The 21001-nt window shown below is 41.5% G+C and overlaps 2 protein-coding genes across 2 annotated transcripts; one reads left to right on the top strand and one right to left on the bottom strand.

Moving 5' to 3' along the window:
• Nucleotides 1-73: 73 nt before the first annotated feature.
• Nucleotides 74-20808, top strand: LOC134806169 (ER membrane protein complex subunit 2-like). Its single transcript, XM_063779459.1, has 8 exons — nucleotides 74-230; nucleotides 711-821; nucleotides 2196-2346; nucleotides 2976-3119; nucleotides 4070-4226; nucleotides 6825-6920; nucleotides 7104-7190; nucleotides 20676-20808. Exons 1-8 carry the CDS (start codon nucleotides 197-199, stop codon nucleotides 20790-20792), a joined length of 897 nt encoding a protein of 298 aa, XP_063635529.1. The 5' UTR covers nucleotides 74-196; the 3' UTR covers nucleotides 20793-20808.
• LOC134806164 (tRNA (guanine(10)-N2)-methyltransferase homolog) lies at nucleotides 13577-19977 on the bottom strand. The gene is made up of 9 exons (XM_063779454.1): nucleotides 19788-19977; nucleotides 19323-19709; nucleotides 18771-18905; nucleotides 18071-18260; nucleotides 17405-17478; nucleotides 16878-17016; nucleotides 16351-16549; nucleotides 14941-15105; nucleotides 13577-14053 (listed from the first exon to the last, which is right to left on the bottom strand). Exons 1-9 carry the CDS (start codon nucleotides 19857-19859, stop codon nucleotides 13939-13941), a joined length of 1476 nt encoding a protein of 491 aa, XP_063635524.1. The 5' UTR covers nucleotides 19860-19977; the 3' UTR covers nucleotides 13577-13938.
• Nucleotides 20809-21001: the final 193 nt, after the last annotated feature.

The raw sequence follows: 21001 nt of genomic DNA, 5'->3' as shown, positions 1-21001 counted from the left end.
TCATCTATTGTCTTTGACAACCAATCATCAATCATCGAATTTTCTGACAATGACAACTGTCTGACGTGACTTAACTATAAATGACTGCATGAGTTTTCCGAGTTTTCCGACAACATTACTGAAATTATATATATTTTATTACTTATTTGGTTAATATAAGATTGTTTATTGCTTTAGTAAATAAAACAAGATAAATATGTCTTACAATTACGAAGATCTCAGCATTGGAGGTTTGTTTGTATACATACATCAAAATTATTTTCATATATATATATACCATGAGAAAAGTTTCTCTTGTAGTTAACTGAATAAAGAAAAACCTATGTTAATGCTACATATTCAGGATTAAATAAAAATATCTTGCCTTGAATATATATTCACACCAAATATAATTTTTGCTTATGATCGTTTACAATGTTTTAAATCCTTTTATTTTCAATGATAACTTCACGTTTCAAGCAAACAACGAAAGAACAGTTGGTAATAAACACTACCTTTAGCAAATGTTCACTAAAACTTGTTTGGATTTACATGATTTGTTGTAGTATTATATGTATTAGGGTGTATTCCACCTATCCAATTTCTTTGTCCAATGTTGTATTGCGTCTCACATTTTGCTTTAATGAGAGAGTGAGACGCACTGACATTGGACAGGTGGAATACGACCCTTAACTATTCATTAGTATATTATAAGCTCAAGCTTCTTTCAGAAATAAAAGACTTGATGCGGCAATGGCGGGAGAACAACGAGCGGCGCAGCGAGGACGTGATGGAGTTCTGGGTCACCATCATGGACGACATCAACAAGCTCGGCAATGAGAGTGAGCACTCAACTCATCATACTAAAATTAATTGTTATTTAATACAAAAGTAACATGTAACACAACACTTGCCGAATAGTGGAGTAAATAAAGGTAGTGGACCCCGCAGTAATTCCTCAGCCAGAAAAAACTTTACAGTACGATAAAGTATCAATAAATAAAAAGTATTGTATAAATTTCCAAAGAATAATAATAATAGAATTAAAGTAAATACCTAAAGTCTTAAATCGTTAATATCTTTTTACGGAAAAATGCTCCGTTCAAACTTTCTTCACCAGACATATTCATGTAACGTATTGCAACAATATATGAAATATCAAAAAAATATCCCAGCAGAAATACCAGTATTAATAAAATAAAATTTTTTGGCGTGTCTTGGACCGGAAAATTGCTCAGTCTAATTTTTTCACTGGAATGCCATTTTATTGCCGTTTTATACCTACAAAATGAAAATCTAAAAATTTTCCACTCTCAGTTTTTAATAGTTCTATAATACATTACATTTCGATACGCATTTTTTTTTGGATTTTTTTACCCACTGCGACAAATTATATTCTAAGATCATATAAGAAGAAAAAAATGACAGAGCAATTTTCCGATGAAAATGAGCGTCAAAAAAAGGAAGTATCATAAAAAAATATTCTCATGTTTGACAAAACTTTTAGATTTTTTCTAGTATCACATACTGATACAAATAACTTATTTTGTAAAATAATTTTGGACTGAGGTATTACTCGGTTCAATATATAATCAGATTTGTGTTTTTACCTAACTTAGGAGTGTTTTTTTTTTGGATATTTATAATGTTAGTCTCGGCTCATACTATACAATAACCAAGCTTTTCATCGACTGAGAAATTAATGCATGGGTCTCCATACAACAACTTGCTTCATTTACTACACTAGAATACCAAAACTTATTGCTAATACATGAATAGTGCGAGACCGAGCTTTACTCTGGAAACATATAAAAACTTAAAAAATGCGCTAAATTGTTAGAGCCGTTTCCAAGATCGCCGAAATATATACATTCATATGCAAGAATTGCTTGTTTAAAGTTATAAGAATAATAGGGGATAGATGCCTGACAGAGGTCTGTCATGCATATTCAAGCGATTTTTGTGGTAGGCCTCTGTAAACAAACTGCCTTGATGTATCAATGTCATAAGGGTCAATGCACTAGATAATTTTCGTCCACTTGATGCAGTAGCAAATAATATTTTAATTTGCTACTTTATACTATATTAAATACTATTTGAAATATAATTTTTATGTAAATAAATAGATATTTTATTATGTTAACTAAATATTATCCAATAAGATGGCCATTTTCATAGTTGGTTTGCACAACTTACACAGCATGTTTACTGCACAGAGTACGTGATCCTGGAGCAAGTGCTGTACGCGGCCCTGGACACCCACACGTACAGCGTATCCAAGCAGTGCATCTCCCTGTTGAAGCAGGAGTTCCCGGGCAGCATGCGGGTCCTGCGCTACAAGGCGGCACAGCTGGAGGCGGAGGAGAGGTCACTTCTAGTCCTAGTGGCCTTTATGCCATCTCTCTTTGCCTTGTAAAGGGTGGTTGTTTAGTTAGGTTATCCTCTTATGCAATGGGACTGCATGTAACAGAAAAGAAGAAGCCTCTTCTTCTTCTTCTTCTTCGCGTTATCCCAGCATTTTGCCACGGCTCATGGGAGCCTAGGGTCCGCTGGACAACGAATCCGAATAATTGACGTAGGTTAAAGAAGAAGCCAAGCAACAATATATTCATTGTCTATTTGTGTAACAGTGGGCCCCTGGCAACTATGCTGGGTGAACAAATTTCAATTTTTACATCCACAATTATTACAATTGGTTAAATCAGAATAAAATTCATATTTCCATGCCTGCTTAATATGATCATTGTAATTGTAAACTAAAGTAATGGTCACCGTGTGGCGGATAGGTACGCAACTACCCACTTTGAGTTGAATGTCATGTAATACAGTTTCACTATTTAACCTAATATCTTTCAGCAGACAAAGAATTTAACAAGATTTGTTTTTTGGTTTAATGAATTGTATTTATTTTTTAAGTCAACAAAAAAAACATAGAAAGACATTAATGCCATCATCATTATCTGCCATCAATGTTTGGGATTATTTTGATGCTGCAGGTATGAGGAAGCCCTGGAGCTGCTGGACGTGATCATCAAGGCGGACGAGACGAACGCGGCCGCGCGCAAGCGCAGAGTCGCCATCCTCAAGGCGCAGGGGCTTATAGTCGAGGCCATCAAGGAGCTCGTCGACTACCTGAAGAAGTAAGTCCTTGTGCTGCTAGATGTTAACTGCTGGATGTTCAGTGAGGAGTCGCCATCCTCAAGGCGCAGGGACTTATAGTCGAGGCCATCAAGGAGCTCGTCGACTACCTGAAGAATTAAGTCCTTGTGCTGCTAGATGTTAACTGCTGGACGGTTAGTGAGGAGTCGCCATCCTCAAGGCGCAGGGACTTATAGTCGAGGCCATCAAGGAGCTCGTCGACTACCTGAAGAAGTAAGTCCTTGTGCTGCTAGATGTTAACTGCTGGATGTTCAGTGAGGAGTCGCCATCCTCAAGGCGCAGGGACTTATAGTCGAGGCCATCAAGGAGCTCGTCGACTACCTGAAGAATTAAGTCCTTGTGCTGCTAGATGTTCACTGCTGGACGGTCAGTGAGGAGTCGCCATCCTCAAGGCGCAGGGACTTATAGTCGAGGCCATCAAGGAGCTCGTCGACTACCTGAAGAAGTAAGTCCTTGTGCTGCTAGATGTTAACTGCTGGACGGTCAGTGAGGAGTCGCCATCCTCAAGGCGCAGGGACTTATAGTCGAGGCCATCAAGGAGCTCGTCGACTACATGAAGAAGTAAGTCCTTGTTCCACTACTGCTGGATGCTAACTGCTGGACGGTCAGTGAGGAGTCGCCATCCTCAAGGCGCAGGTTCTTATAGTCCAGGCCATCAAGGAGCTGGTCGGCGACTACCTGAAGAAGTAAGTCCTCGTTCCACTACTGCTGGATGCTAACTGCTGGACGCTAACTGCTGGACGGTCAGTGAGGAGTGGCCATCCTCAAGGCGCAGGGACTTATAGTCGAGGCCATCAAGGAGCTCGTCGTCGACTACCTGAAGAAGTAAGTAGGTAGCTTTGTAGTATATTGCCTGCGATTATTTAATAATTTTAAGTTTACTTAGTGCAACTGTAGTGAGTGAAGCTAACTTATCTGAATGTCCTTCCAGGTTCATGTCAGATGTGGAGGCGTGGCAGGAGCTATGCGAGCTGTACCTGCAGAGCGGCGAGTACGCGCGGGCGGCCTTCTGTGGCGAGGAGCTGCTGCTGCACCAGCCGCACAGCCACCTGCACCTGCAGCGGCTGGCCGATATCCGGTACACCATGGTGAGCTCACAGTGTGGCGAGTACGCGCGGGCGGCGTTCTGCGCGGAGGAGCTGCTGCTGCACCAGCCGCACAGCCACCTGCACCTGCAGCGGCTGGCCGACGTCCGGTACACCATGGTGATGGTGAGCTCACAGTGTGGCAAGTACGCGCGGGCGGCGTTCTGCGCGGAGGAGCTGCTGCTGCACCAGCCGCACAGCCACCTGCACCTGCAGCGGCTGGCCGACATCCGGTACACCATGGTGATGGTGAGCTCACAGTGTGGCGAGTACGCGCGGGCGGCGTTCTGCGCGGAGGAGCTGCTGCTGCACCAGCCGCACAGCCACCTGCACCTGCAGCGGCTGGCCGACATCCGGTACACCATGGTGATGGTGAGCTCACAGTGTGGCGAGTACGCGCGGGCGGCGTTCTGCGCGGAGGAGCTGCTGCTGCACCAGCCGCACAGCCACCTGCACCTGCAGCGGCTGGCCGACATCCGGTACACCATGGTGATGGTGAGCTCACAGTGTGGCGAGTACGCGCGGGCGGCGTTCTGCGCGGAGGAGCTGCTGCTGCACCAGCCGCACAGCCACCTGCACCTGCAGCGGGTGGCCGACATCCGGTACACCATGGTGAGCTCACAGTGTGGCGAGTACGCGCGGGCGGCGTTCTGCGCGGAGGAGCTGCTGCTGCACCAGCCGCACAGCCACCTGCACCTGCAGCGGCTGGCCGACATCCGGTACACCATGGTGAGCTCACAGTGTGGCGAGTACGCGCGGGCGGCCTTCTGCGCGGAGGAGCTGCTGCTGCACCAGCCGCACAGCCACCTGCACCTGCAGCGGGTGGCCGACATCCGGTACACCATGGTGAGCTCACAGTGTGGCGAGTACGCGCGGGCGGCCTTCTGCGCGGAGGAGCTGCTGCTGCACCAGCCGCACAGCCACCTGCACCTGCAGCGGCTGGCCGACATCCGGTACACCATGATGAGCTCACAGTGTGGCGAGTACGCGCGGGCGGCCTTCTGCGCGGAGGAGCTGCTGCTGCACCAGCCGCACAGCCACCTGCACCTGCAGCGGCTGGCCGACATCCGGTACACCATGGTGAGCTCACAGTGTGGCGAGTACGCGCGGGCGGCCTTCTGCGCGGAGGAGCTGCTGCTGCACCAGCCGCACAGCCACCTGCACCTGCAGCGGCTGGCCGACATCCGGTACACCATGGTGAGCTCACAGTGTGGCGAGTACGCGCGGGCGGCCTTCTGCGCGGAGGAGCTGCTGCTGCACCAGCCGCACAGCCACCTGCACCTGCAGCGGCTGGCCGACATCCGGTACACCATGGTGAGCTGTTTGTTAAACGTTTTCTGAATCGGTGGTGTGTTGCCATCTGTCTCGAGTCGGGGATAGATAGAGTCAGACCAAGCTAAGTTGGCAGCGATTTTGATAGCACAGGCTGTGCAAATGTTAATTTAAACGTCAAACTTCTATGAAATTATGATGTTTATAGGTGAACCAGGATCTATTGAGGGTGCGCCATGTTACGGAAATTTGTTGGTACTAATTTCTAGCAATGGCAACAACTTTAATAATAGACAACATCTACCCTCTATGATAGTTGTCAATATTGACAATGTAAACATTGCTTTGTCTAGTTTCGTGTGAATTATTATTAGACTGCAATAATCATGCCGAAAGTTTTAGATTTTACAGAGAAAAAGTTGTAAACAGTGTAATTTATATAGTTATTTATTGAAGAAAAAAAACGTGCGGGAGAGAAATTTCTTCCATTAGAAAACATAACAAAGTTACCACCTGAATTGACGGGTAAGTTTCGAACTTATGGACAAATGTCACTATAGTCAGGTCGTCACGATTTGGTTGGTGTCTTGTAATAATTTGATTTGTGTATTAGGTGTATCGCATGCATCGGTATCACGGATTGCTAGCGAAGGGCGTAAGGGCGGAATTAAACGACCAAACCTAAAAAAAAGAAAATAGATTTGGATGATTTTGATTTATGTGTCATACGTCGTAAAATTCACAAATTTTATAGCGTAAAAACCGAAGAAATATCCAAACATCAAACTTCGCACTTATTAAAGTTGTCGGAATAAAACAAAAATCATCTGCCAATTTCCATTGTCCCCACTATACAAATTGTTGCTATATAAAATTCAAAACGAGCGCCCTCTTGACAATACTCCCAAAGTTCTGGTTTACCTATACTTAGCACTTGCCCTGTCTGTCTAAAATCGCTACCAACTTAGCTTGTTCTGACTAGATACCAGATTGACAGAATACTTTTTATTGCACACCTCAGTTGTCTCAGTAAAAGATACAGCTTCAGGAAATACAATTCTCAAAAGATAGGAATATTTTCTTTTATATTTTTTTGCATTAGGTCATTGGCCTCATTGAGTACCTATGAGCTAATGACCAATATACATTAAATTGTTGCTACAACACCAAAAACTTTTTTAGCAAACATGGAATGTTTCTTCGTGTCTTCATTGACTGTTTGTTACTACTAATTCCAATGACAAAACGTTTACATTTGACTAACATAGTTTACACAGTAGGTACATATGTTGTTTGTGTATTGTTGTATGTATAAGATGTTTGTTCCAGGGCGGCATGGAGAACATGGAGCTGGCCAAGACGTATTACTGCCAGGCCGTGAAGCTCAACCCGGACAACATGCGGGCGCTGCTTGGACTGTTTCTGGTACGCCACCAAAAACATTTACCTATAGCGGGCGACTAAAATAGATTTATTTTAATCGAGGGCATACAATAATTATAATTAAGGGTGTTACAAGACACAAAGATCAGTTTTCAATTGTCTCATGTCTTACTTGGGTTACATGTCCTTACAGTGCCGTAAGAATAATTAGTTTATTTTTGGCAGGCGACCAACAACTTACTGAACTGCTACAAGTCCTCCGGTAATAGCAGCAAGCGGCAGGAGGTGCTCAAGCTGTGCCAGTGGTCGCAGGTGTGTTGGAACTTTGATTATTAATGCCCACGTGGATTCATTATTTCTTGTCGTTATTCTGTCCCGTTAGGTTTATAGGGGGGAATATAGTTGCATATGCATAGTTTGTTACAAGAAATTATACCAAGATGTTATATTATACCAAGTTCTATTAACATGATCGTTCTTTTTTCGGTCTACCCTCGTTTTAAAGTGCACTTGTGTTTTACTAACGATCTCTTAGAATATTAGATTAAAATACAATAAGTGCTGTTGTTTTGCAGTATGTTAGGAGTATTGTGTTTGGTATAATACAAAAACGAAGTGGAAGTGTTATCTCGCAAATATTTTCGTCCTAAAATAACTAATTGACAATTTTTTAATATCTAACCTCAAAGTGCATTGTTTAACTGTGTCCAAAATGCCGATGTGTCTTAAATGCGACAAGGAAATACCAAAAGTGGATGAAAAAAACCCGAGAATTAAATGTCATGGTTGTGAAAGATTTATATGTGTTAAATGTAGTGGGTTGTTAGCCACGGAGTTGAGAGTTGTAGTGCTACAATCTCCTACACTTAAATATTTGTGTCCTGACTGTGAACTAGGGGTACGGCAGTTGCCAGCTTTAATGAATATAGTGACCCAGCTGAAAACTGAAATTGAGGCCCTGAAAAGCAAACAAAGTGAAGGTTCAAGCATGGAGTGCATTTTGGCAGAGTTAGCAGAGAGGAAAAAACGCAGTGCGAACGTTATTATGTTTGGTATTGGTGAGTGTTCGCGACAGACTGGCGACGTCGCCCGGGACAAGGAGGTACGTGTTGCACATGATTTATCGCAGGTCCAAGCAGCTCTCTCAGGCGTGCCGGAGGCAGAGGTGCCGGTGGCCGTAATCCGTCTAGGCAAACCCAGAGCTGACGCCGTGGCTCGCCCACTCAAAGTCGTTTTCACCAATAAAAGAGCTGCCCTTAAGGTTTTGAAAAATAACAGTAAGCTTCCGAGTAACGTGTCCGCCAAAAATGATCAAACACCATATCAGCGGGCTATTTGAAAAAGTTGCGTGAAGAATTACAACGCAGAATCGATAGTGGTGAAACCGACTTGACTTTGAAATATGTGAATAATTCCCCAAAGATTGTTAGTTCAAAAAAGTTATAACTAACGATACTGGGATATTAGAATTTACATTCTTATACACGAACTTGGCATCCCTAACGGCTAAACGAGATTTGCTTATTATAGAAGTTAACAGATTGAAACCAACTTGTATCATCATTACTGAAACACACTTAAAACCATCGATAGGTGATAGTTTAGTAGATATTAAAGGATATGCTTTATACAGACATGACAGAATTAAAGGAACGGGCTGGGGAGGAGTCGCTATATACATATCTCATATGCTTTACGGCAGACCTATACAAGTAATCCCGCACCCGATTTATAACTCTCACCCCCAGGTCGAGGCATTGTGGCTAAACTTGAAATATGAAAGTTATACAATTACAATTGCAGGAATATATCGCCCAACACATTACACGTTTGAAGATACTGATAGAATATTATTTGAAACAATTAATAAAGCTGCTATGGATCCCAACCCCCTGATAATAATGGGTGATTTTAACTTGCCTGACCTCAAGTGGCCGTTGGATGACGTTGATACCGATAAGTACAACACACTTCATGCTAGCTTTCTCGATATGTTTGTAAACAGTAACCTAAACCAACTAGTGACTGAAATAACAAGGAAGCGGAATAGTGAGGAATCTTTACTTGACCTAATTATGTGCAACGAAGAAAACCTTTGTACTAAAGTACAATACTACCCTAACATAGGAAAAAGCGACCACCTAGTACTCCTAGCAACATTACAGACTGAGCTAAAATCAAACAGAAGTACCTGTACGCAAGAAGTAAGAAGAAACTTTTTTAAAGCTGATTTTCAGGAAATTATGAACACCATTTCAACAAACACAACCGATTTCACAGACACCGTTAACATTGATGAAGCTTGGAAACTATTTAAGACGAAATCACACACTGCTATCGAGACCCATGTACCATTGACAACTAAAAATAAAAAGTTAAATGTAAATAAACCATGGATAACAAAACAAGTACTAGAAAAGGTAGAAAATAAATTAAAACTTTGGAAAGAGTATAAATCAAATGGCTGTGAAAAATCATATAAAGCATATAGAACTGAAAATAATAAACTGGTGACACTAGTCAGAAAATTAAGAGCTGAATTTGAAAGAGGAATAGTGAACTGCGGTCCAAAATCGTTTTATAGTTACATTCGTAAGCAGCTATCCTCTGAGGTATCCGTACCTCCTTCACTGAGAGATGAGAAGGGGGATATCACGAACGATCAGAAAAATGTCGCCGAACTTTTTGCTCATCAATTTGAGAAATCCTTTGTTTGTGAACCAGCACACACGAACATTCCGGACGTTCAGATGCCTCGTGTAGAAAATTCAATCGAATCAGTATGCTTCACTCCTGAGAACGTGGCAAAAACGTTAGCAGCATTTAGCGACTCCACCTCAATGGGACCGGATACTCTTCCCTCTGTTTTTCTTAAAAAGTGCAGTAGCGTGCTTGTCCATGACCTGGCTCCAATTTCACCACGGTGACAGGTGCGACAATTGTAAAACATCACTGTTGCTGACGTCACAGGCATCCATGGGCTACGGTTACCGCTTACCATCGGGCGGGCCGTATTCCTGTTTGCCACCATCATTGTTTTATTAAAAAAAAACTTTATTATATCGGAAAAAAAACAGATATTTCTTTTGCGAAGTTTCTGACAATTGTCAAGATTTAGAAGAATTGTAGGTAATTCTTGACAGGTAATGAGTTATATGTCGGAATTTCGTGACAATTGTAGTGTTTCTTGTGACAATTGTCATAAACTTAGAAAGAGAAATATCTGTTTTTTTCCGATATAATAAAGTTTTTTTTAATAAAACAATGATGGTGGCAAACAGGAATACGGCCCGCCCGATGGTAAGCGGTAACCGTAGCCCATGGATGCCTGTGACGTCAGCAACAGTGATGTTTTACAATTGTCGCACCTGTCACCGTGGTGAAATTGGGCACTGGCTTTTATAATGAATTTATCCCTCAAGAATGGAACCCTACCTCGAGAATGACTGACATATATAAAAAAGGTGATAAGTTTGTTGCTGCTAACTATCGTCCAATCAGCCTCACAAGTATAGTCTGCAAAACTATGGAAAAAATTATAGTCACTGAATTGCGAAATTTCATAAGTAGGGAGAATGTAATTATCAATGAGCAGCATGGCTTCATACCGAAAAGATCCACAGTGACGAATCTTCTTGTGTGTCTTGAGAAGTGGACACGTGACTGGGACAATCGTCAGCCTACGGACGTCATATACCTAGACTACGAAAAGGCATTTGATCGTGTACCTATTCGAAGGCTTATTGCTAAATTGGAGCACTTTGGAATTAGTGGTCAGCTCCTTGAATGGATATCGGACTTTCTAACCCACAGGATATTTAAAGTAAGAGTAGGGAAAACTCTATCGAATGCACACAACGTCTATAGTGGTGTTCCTCAGGGATCAGTCCTTGGACCAATCCTGTTTGGCATATTTATAACAGATCTGAAGAGTGTAGTACATTCGGAACTGTCAATATTTGCTGATGATACCAAAGTTATGGGTAATCCATTAGTAACTCATAATATTATCCAAAGTGATTTAGATCGCATAATTCAGTGGACTAAAGACTGGCTCATATCACTAAATGCTGACAAGTGCACAGTTCTACACATAGGGAAAACAAACCCTAAACTAAATTACCACATTGACTCTGTTCCCCTACAAGCTGTAGCTAGTCAAAGAGACCTGGGCATCACTGTTTCACATAACTTGAAATGGGACACACATATCACCAAAATCACCAAGAGAGCAAATTCTATGCTGTATATGATCCGGAAAGCATTCCATGTTATTACTAAGGAACTATTTATTAGAATATACAAGTCATATCTTCGTCCTTTACTTGAGTATGCTTTTCAGATATGGTCCCCCTACTTTAAAAAGGATATCACATTACTGGAAAAAGTTCAGCGAAGAGCAACTAAAATGGTTGCTTCATTGAAAGACATACCATATGAAGAACGGCTTCAAGAATTAGGTCTTACAACATTGGAGGACAGAAGGAAGCGAGGCGATCTTATTGAGACTTACAAAATCTTGTCCGGTCACTACAATGTTCCAAATATTAAAGACCTATACACATCGAGTCAGAATGTAAGGTTGAGAGGACACTCTAAAAAACTTGTCAAACCTCCGTGTGCTAGTAACCCTAGAAAACACTTCTTGCCGAATCGTGTGGTAAATGTGTGGAACTCTCTACCAGAAACTGTTGTTAGTGCACCGTCGGTCAACACTTTTAAAAATAGACTGGATACACATTTTAGAACTTTAAAAAGTGCAAAATAAAATACAAGTGCTTCGATATACACGCATCAGCTCTAAGAGCTGCTAGTGTATCAAATAAAATAATAAAATAATAATAATAAATGATTAGTTAATTTCCCATTACGGAAAGGGCTCGTAATCATGATAAAAATGCGTGTTTTGTTAATTCATTTGCTTTAAAACCAGGTTTTTAAGAGTGACCCAAGAAAACTTAATCAAGGCAAGTCACAAGAGAGAGTCGAATTTACGATAAAATAGTCGGAACGGTTAAAAGATGAATGAAACAGATAAAAAGCATTCGTTTCGTTCACCACGTCGGCGGGAAGTGGTGTACGTGGGAGGTACGGTCGGTCGGGAAGGAATGTCATGAGCCATTGTTCAGAATCCGTGATGTGTTGTTGCAGAGTGAAGCCGCCAGGAGGCAGAAGGAAGCCCTCGGCGCCGCGCCCGCGCACGCGCACGCGCCGCTCGCGTGCATGCTCGCCGCGCTCGCCATCGCCGACTAGCTCCACACACACACACACACACACACACACACACACACACACACACGGCTGCACAATCTACTCGATCAAACTGCCATATTACTATGTGCAATATACCAGTTTACGAGCTAAAACATACTATACTCAGGCTCATCTTTGTACAGTCGATGTTTAATTATATACGTTTGTACATTGCGAGCGGATTTACATAGTCTCATGTTTTACTAAAATTAACAAATGTGCTTGCAAGATCGGCTTTATGTTAAGTATGTCAGATGTATTTCCACTTGTCCCCACCCGACGTAACCGAGGGGGGACAGGCGGGAATAAATCCCTTCCCATCTTTCCCCGGGGACATATAAATGGAACAGTTTGATCCCAGCCACCTAGGCGTCACAAACCCGGTTTCACCGAAATCGAAAAAACCGACTAAACCGGGTTTACAGCCAATTGCAAAAACCGGGTTTTCACTTTGATAAAACCGGCTTTTTCGAGTTTTTCGATTTTACAGTTTTATATAAGTACATTATTGAGAAAGAGCAAATTAAAAAAAAAATACATGATACGCACTAATTGTATAAATAAACAGCTCTTTAGTCTCCAACGTTATATCTATTTGCGCAGTTTTGCAGATAGGCTGCTTAGGTGCTCCTTGAAGTTGAGGCTTCAATCCAGGATGCTTCGAAGATTTAGGAAGGAAGTTGTGTCGGAGAAGATTGCCCCTGAATTTTACTTTCAGCTCCTTGTTGGCCAGTTTGTTACACAGGTGAAAGCAGGACACCTCGATCTTGGAAGTACTGGGGCACAAACGCCACCGAGAGAAATAGTCATCTAATAGATTCAGGCCCTTTTCCAGGATATTTTTTCCCATTTCCAAGCTGTCTTCTTGTGTCACATACAAGGGCCAGGTCATTAGCATAAGCAAACTTCCGCGAGGTGGTGTTAGGCAGGATACGACTCAACCATCGCTATTTTCAGACCTATGACAACTGTATTCTGATTAGATCGTTCCTTTGCCTTTGTTAGAAACGGCTAAAACAGTGTTGTTTCTGGGCGTTTTCAGAAATAAATATCGAAAACCCGATTATCACAGATCCCGGTGTTTTTGGGTTCTTTCAACTCAGAATCACTAGCATATTCAATTTTGATGATAAAATAAAATGTCCCAAAAATTTGTATGAAAATTGTACATTCCACTACGTCACGCACATACAAGGAAAATGTTTTTCATACTAAAACGTGACGTAATGGAATGGACATATTGGGACATCTTTTTTTAATGGTGGGATGGAGAATGCTGTCGATTCTGAGTAGAATGAGCCCAAGAACGTCCAGATGTGAAAGAATCAGGTTTTCAATATTTATTTCTGAAAACGCCCTTCTATCTGCCTAGTCCATGAGCGCCTCCCCGTTGGCGTCAGATTTCCTATATCCCCAGCTGGTATTGTGTATATGTTGATGAAACTTACTGAAACAAATTGTAATCATCAACAGTATAAAATCTGGACATATGCTACAGGAGTCCCGATATTAACTATACATAGTATAAATTAATTAATGTCGCATTTTGTATGCGAATTCGGGTATATATGTATGTACCTATAGTAAATATAACAAAAAAATATATTATAAGAAAAACCTAGAAATCGATGGACTCGCATCACTACTGCCAGATTTTCACTATCAGAATTGAACAAACAACTCCCAGTCAAGGAGCCGACACTTTTTTTGTCACTAAAACTTGTGGATTCCATCGATTTCCTGGACTGTTGGTAGAAAATAAGTTGCAACATAAATATATGTAACAGTATATTAAACAATAAAGTTGTTAAGTGACATGTACATTTTGATTTGCTTTCTGCCTCAAGTAGGCGGCCAGCTCCTCCGCTCTGCGCTCCTTCCTGGCGCGACGCGTTTCTTCGCCAGAGTTGAAGTACTTTTCCCTGTGAAAAAATGAGATTGGTGTTAAACAATACCTTCAAAAATGTACAATTATTACAGACAGCTGAGCCGATAGACAACTAATCAAAAACATTAAGTTTTATTAGGCTAACTATTGTACTTACATTTTTATAGATAAATAGATAGATAGATGGTGTCATAGAAACTACAGTCTACTTCCCGAAGTCTTAGATTAGAAGACTGAAATTTGGCATGTAGAGTGGGTTGGGTTTTTATGCAAACACATCTTGTGACCAGAAATCTAACTTTCGCCCTGCGACCCCTTAAAATGGGGGTACCTAAAAATGCCTATGTCATTTCTAGCTGGTATATCAACTGTCACAATAAAGAATGAATTCCCGCCAAAAACATTTTATGTAAAGTGTTACCAAGACTCAAAGCTTTTACATTAAAAAGTTATCAGATCCCGTAGTAGGTTAGGTACCAAGACCTTTACTCTGTAAGTCCTAACTTTTATAAGCTCCAACCCACTTATTCATAAACGTTTACTAAAGTAAGCAAGCCGATAATAATCGCTTGTCCCTTTCCATCATACCAATACATCGGAAAGGGACAAACGATTATTATCGGCCTGTCAACTTTAGTAAACGTTTATGATTAAGGGGGTAGCTGTATAAAGCCAACATCTTAGTCAAACGGTACGGCTTGGCCATTTTGTCGCATTCACATAGACCCTCTCTCGGTGGACTTGTTGTAGGTACAAAGTAGTGACAGGTCTATCAAATTCTGAAAGTGTCATTAGGGTGTCCATAAATATGACAGCAACGGTCGGGCTCTCGTATCTTCTCAAATGAGAAGCCTTTGGCAGTGTAGTTGTAGACCTCCTGTCACGGTAATACCGACCTTACGCCCCCCACACAAGGCTCACCTGAAGTTGTGGACTCCTCCGTCGGCCGCGACGTCCCCGTCGGGCTCCCGTCTCTTCTCGTAAGTGAGTAATCTCCTCGCAGTGAGCCGAGACAGGACTTGCTCGGAGTTGGCCACCAGCTCGAGGCACGGGTGGGACGGCAGCTGGTCGGGGCTGTATTCCGCTCTGAAATTGTAAATTAACCATTTGTTCGAAGTAGGTAATGGTAGGGGAGCCCAAGAGGGGATTTTTGTGTTTACTCGAGCGCGTCAGGTTAAGATATGAATGATATCTTGCTACCCCGCGTAGTCTACCTTTACCCCTTTTAGCCATCTATGTTGAGCCCTTGGTTGGTGGGGGGTTGGTGGGGGGTTCAACAAATTGTTAAGCAGATTGTGGATTTGGTCATATTAGTCCAAATTAACGCTATAATTGTGCTATTACTAAATCTGATGCAAATATGCACGCATTTCCTTAATCTGACGGTTACAATGTAAAAAATTAGGCGTCAAACTTGTGTTCGTCAGATTAAGAAAATGCCTACAAATAAGTGTTATATTAAGTTATAGAAAAAATATAGCATTAAAGTGGACAAAAACGACCAATCCCACAAACTGCTATAACGATTTTTAACCCTCCACCAACCTCCCGAAACTTAAAAAAAAATGTAGACGCTTTCCGGCTCATTGAAAAAAAAAAACTTTATATAACTTATTTTCTTCTTATCATCTAATATTTCGATTCCAATAGGTCTGTGTGACGCTCGAGTAAATCTCGATTTAGCATCGTGGGCTCCCCTACTATAAATATGTATGTATGTACCTACTTTATCATACATATAATGTGGAAGGGGAAGTCTGGGGGAAGTAAGAAAACCGGGCAAGTGCGAGTCGGACTCGCGCACGAAGGGTTCCGTACCATAATGCAACAAAAAACGGCAAAAAAAACGGTCACCCATCCAAGTACGCCCCCGCCCGACGTTGCTTAACTTCGGTCAAAAATCACGTTTGTTGTATGGGAGCCCCACTTAAATCTTTATTTTATTCTGTTTTTAGTATTTGTTGTTATAGCGGCAACAGAAATACATCATCTGTGAAAATTTCAACTGTCTATCACGGTTCGTGAGATACAGCCTGGTGACAGACGGACGGACGGACGGACGGACGGACGGACGGTCGGACGGACAGCGGAGTCTTATTAATAGGGTCCCGTTTTACCCTTTGGGTACGGAACCTTAAAAATGACCCTGTAAGGACCGTCCGAATTGTGGTCTAAATCGAGAACCAGGCGTAGGGAGAGAAAGATAATTTGATTTTCAATTATTGACATGATAAGAAAGAGAAATTTAATGCTCTCTACTCATCAAACCATGCTTTTAATCTACCCGATATGCCGGGATCAGTTTAGCCAAAGGTTTAGCTTTAACATTACCTGAGCAGCGGATACCAGGTGACGAGGCGGCGGCCGGGCGCCAGCAGCCGCGCGGCCGCGCCCAGCAGGTCGCGGTACAGTTGGGTGAGTGCGTATTCCACTTTAGCGGGCACGTGCTGGGCTAAATGCTGCTCGGATAGAGTGTAGTTATCCTTCTCTATGCCTACGCGTTCTGTTGGCTCGCGAATTCCGTATGGGGCTGAAAGAAGGAAATGGGGCTGTCCATAAATTACGTCATCTATTTTTGACCCCCCCTCCCCTAAAATCATCCAAAAATCGTGCTTCGAATGACCCAGTTTCCTCCTACATCATGCTACCATCATCCGATATCCAGACCCCCCCCCCCCCTAATTTGAAATGACGTAATTTATGAATAGCCCCAATGTATAATGGGTTAATGGGTACCTAACATAAAACATTTTCGTTGGGCGACACGGAGCCGAGTATAACTAGATTCTATTCGGTCCGCGGTTTCTTCACCATGTTTTCCTGACTGATGCTGAGTTAGAAACTTTTGAAGTACTTACGGTCGGTAATGACAGCGTCTACGTTCCACCCGGGACGCCACAGCGGCCGCGAGGAGTCGCTCACCACCACGTCCAGAAACCGCGCGCCGATGCCGTACTGCTGCATATTCGCGCGGATGCTCTCCTCTTTCTTGCGGACCTGGAGGTAAAATCAATGCTTTATAGTTTATATGATTTCCAGCCCTCATCCACTTCAGATGATAGCTACATAAATCGGCAGTGACACAAAATACATGCATCCTCTACTAGGTATTCCTACTGCTTGCTTTTATTATAACTTTTCATCAATTCCTTTTCTTTTCAACCCCAGATTATTTTAGGCCGTATTATAAAATCGTCTACTGCTGAACATAGGAGCTAAAGCTATAAAACTATTATAGGCAGTAAAAAATGTTTGACTCTAACATCCCTGCAATCAAGACCTACTTGGTAAGTAGTAAAATTAACTACATACTTGACAGTATAAACTATACATTGAAAATACATAAATTATACGAGTACATTGGTAAGGTGGTTGCCATAAATACCTTTTGTCCGACGCGCGTGGGCCTCGTCCGCGCGTGTAGCATGAGGTAGTCGATGTCTGTTCCGCACACATACGCTGCAACATATTGCTAATGAGCCATGTATAAACAATGGTTTAGCAATAATGGTTTAGTTACACTAAAATGACACTGCATGGACCAATGGGACAGATGGGAGAACAAGGCATATAGATCCCAATCCAGGTACGAATTCCGTCAAGCACTTACTACTGGGCGATAACTTGAAGTGATTAAGAGGGATGTATCATAAAGCCTCAATTGCCGATCCTTTGATGCTTTGAGAAGTTGTACCCTATACACTTCATGACAGAAACTTTGTGAAACCTGATTTGTAAATAATTATTATTCTTATTATATAATTTTAGGCGAGCAGCTATTTAGCTGATGAGCCAATGTCACACAGTGCCCAGTATTATATAGTTCAACGTTTAAAGTCATATGAGTCATATCACATCACTAATAACATCACTCTAACTTATTGTTTAAAAGCCCCTTGTCCAATCTGTTTTTAAACACATGGACCTACGGAGCAGTCACAACACTATCCGGTAAACGGTTCCAAGTCGCCACGACGATGATGACGATGATGACGATAATGAAGCGAGTATTTTTACAGTATATTAGGGTATGTGTGCATATGTATAGTACCTCCAAAATGAGCTGCAGCAACCAGCAGAGAGCCAGAACCGACAAAAGGGTCGAGCACTATATCTCCATCTAGGACTTGTGCCTGGTTGGCAGCTAGCAATGCCAGCGCAGGATCCATGCTGGTGTTGCCGATGAATGTGCGCTTCTTTAAGGAGTGCTGCTGGATCAGGTCACGCTGCCCATCTGCTACCTTGATAAAAGTGTACTACAGTCAATAGTTATAATTATAATCAAATTTAATTTGTTCTTAACACATTCGTTGCCACCCAGCCAAACAAGACGTCCGCGCCAGGCCACTGTAATTTCGTCTTAAAAAACAATAGTACCACGATCCCGACTATCGGGTTGTTCGGCCTGGGAACGAAATCATAAAATACCCGATAGTCGGGTTTTTGGCACTGAATGTGTTAAATTTATTTTTATTTTTAAAAACAGCCAGGTGCATAGAACTATGATTTAGAAATGATTTCTGTTGCCTTTTATTTGTGTTTATCGCGATTGTCACATGTTATGGATGCTTTAACTTACTTTAAACAAATTAATTTAAGTAAGTATTCCAAGACAATTTAAGCCTTATTGAGCCAATACCGGCAATACCTCAATCTATTTGTTTAATCTTGTCCCATAATTATAATTAATTATCAAGTGCTTGGTTTTGAAGTAGTTAAGTGCATTTGTGACTATGTAGAAAGAAACTTACCCATCTCCCAAAGAACAAGTGTTCTGGCTCCTCGGGCACATTGTTGGGGTCCAGTCCATAGAACTCTATGTAGCTCAGCAGTATGTCTGGGTTCTTCAGCTTCACTGGGCCATTAAATGCGAGGTAATCAAATTTCTGAAATAGTCTCATTCAATTTTAGTAAAATAGTTTGGTTTAAATGGTTTGTCTGTAGATTATATTTGAAATTTTATTAAATGAAGTTTTAATCATTTCAATATGTTAGATTTGATAAAAACACTATGTTTTAAGCAAACTGACTATTTATTTTCACATCATCAGGAGATTTGTATTTATTTATAAATATCTGATAGACCAAGCTTTTCTCGGAAAGCATATAAATGCTCGAAAATACGCGTTTTCTCAGAGATAAGACTTAGACTAGATCAATTAACACCCCCGAAAACCCCCATATAGCAAATTTCATCGAAATCGTTAGAGCCGTTTCCGCGATCCCCGAAATATATTTATAAATAAATAAACAAGAATTGCTCGTTTAAAGGTATTAGATTAAAAAGGTAGTTTTGTACAAACCTCAATTTTCTCAACTTTCTCCTTCATACTAAAATGCTTGCAGAAGGTCTCAACTTCCACTTTGAAAGACTTGTCCACCGGCCGACACGCGTCTATCAAGCCACTGGGGCAAATATCTTGATCACTGACTCCATTCTCGGAACCCTCTGAAGTAATCCACTGGTCTGTGCTGTTCTGCATTGCTCGCTTCAAGTTTTGATGCAGCTGCGCCTCGGTTTTGGCCCTCGACCATAATTCTATACAGTTTTTAAGAAGCACAGAGCGCGATGCAAGTTTTCTGACGCACTCTTCCGAGGGCACTTCAACTACCCAGTAAGGTTTTACTTCACATGGTTTTTCGACATATCTGATCGGAATATTGAACATGGACAGCAAACTTTGCATTTCCTGTAATATATTGCAAAGGTATTAACTGAGATCGGCAATACAAATAAAATGTTTTTAAACAAAGGTAAAATAACTTACAGCATGCCGAAAATCGACGTGTTCCTGAGCGAACCATAACAAATACCGCGGCCACATTTTTCTTAAATGCATTCGTAACTTCTTTTTAGCATAAAACACTCCTTCAGCTACATTCTATGCACGTAAATAATTATTTTTTATTAATAAAAGTAAGTTTACCCAACACGACTCACGAATCAAAACATAACCTACAAAACTTTGACATTGACGTTCCAGAAGCATGTTTTCGGGGAACGCTTTCTTCACCTAAAAAGTTTACACTCGGAGCATGTATTTTGCGCAAAAACATTAACTCAAAATCCATATATTAGTTGATCATACCAATTTGTCAGTCAATAAGAACCAGGAAAATTATACTCATCCTTTTTCTTTTGGGTGCTAGTACTAGTGTAAGACAAAGATAGTATGATTATCTCTGGCTATGATTGAAATGAGACAGTCCTCTGACAAACTATATATTGCCTCTTATACTTATAACTAGCGACCCGCCCCTGCCTCGCACGGGTTAACCTTCCTCAAGAATCACTTTATTGATATAGTTTGTCAAAAGACTGTTTTTCATTTCAAACATAGACAGACAGAATCATACTATATCTGTCTTTCACTAGTACTAGCACCCAAAAGAAAAGGATGAGTATAGTTTTTTTGTTCTTAATTACTGACAAACTTCGTTTTATAAGGTCTAGTCCAATGTCAATTTCTGTATTGGTCAGATTGGCCATACAAATTACAATCAATAAAGACAGCTGAAACTCTTAACGCATTAAATTAAATACAAACATCGCTCCACAAATTTATTAAAAATAAACTATAACTATTTAAGAATAGGTCCTATCGCGTATCTTCCTCCTCCTTCGTTAGTATATTATCGGGTTCCTCCTCGAGCAGGTCCTGGCAGCGGTCGTGCAGGAAGTCCTGGTAGGCGTCCTTGATGGAGCCCGAGCACGCCACGTAGTGCCCGCCCGAGTGCTCCGCCACCACCGGCTTCGTGAACAGGCTTATTAGGGACTCGCTCATTTCTATAAAAATGAGAGGTTGTTGTCAAGTTTAAATGGAATGAAGCACAAGTGTTCGACCTTTGGAATACTGTACAGTCAACTGTAAAAATATGGTTGTACAAATCATCTCAAAACTATGTCCCATAACTCTTCTCTTATGTCAGTGAATTGTCTCTGTGTCTCTTATGTCAAACAGTCTGTTGCAACGTTACTGCT

The sequence above is a fragment of the Cydia splendana genome, chromosome 2 (assembly GCF_910591565.1).
Source record: "Cydia splendana chromosome 2, ilCydSple1.2, whole genome shotgun sequence".
Lineage (NCBI taxonomy): Eukaryota > Metazoa > Arthropoda > Insecta > Lepidoptera > Tortricidae > Cydia > Cydia splendana.
The sequence above is the reverse complement of the archived record's forward strand: the minus strand, read 5'-3'. Positions and strand labels throughout refer to the sequence as shown.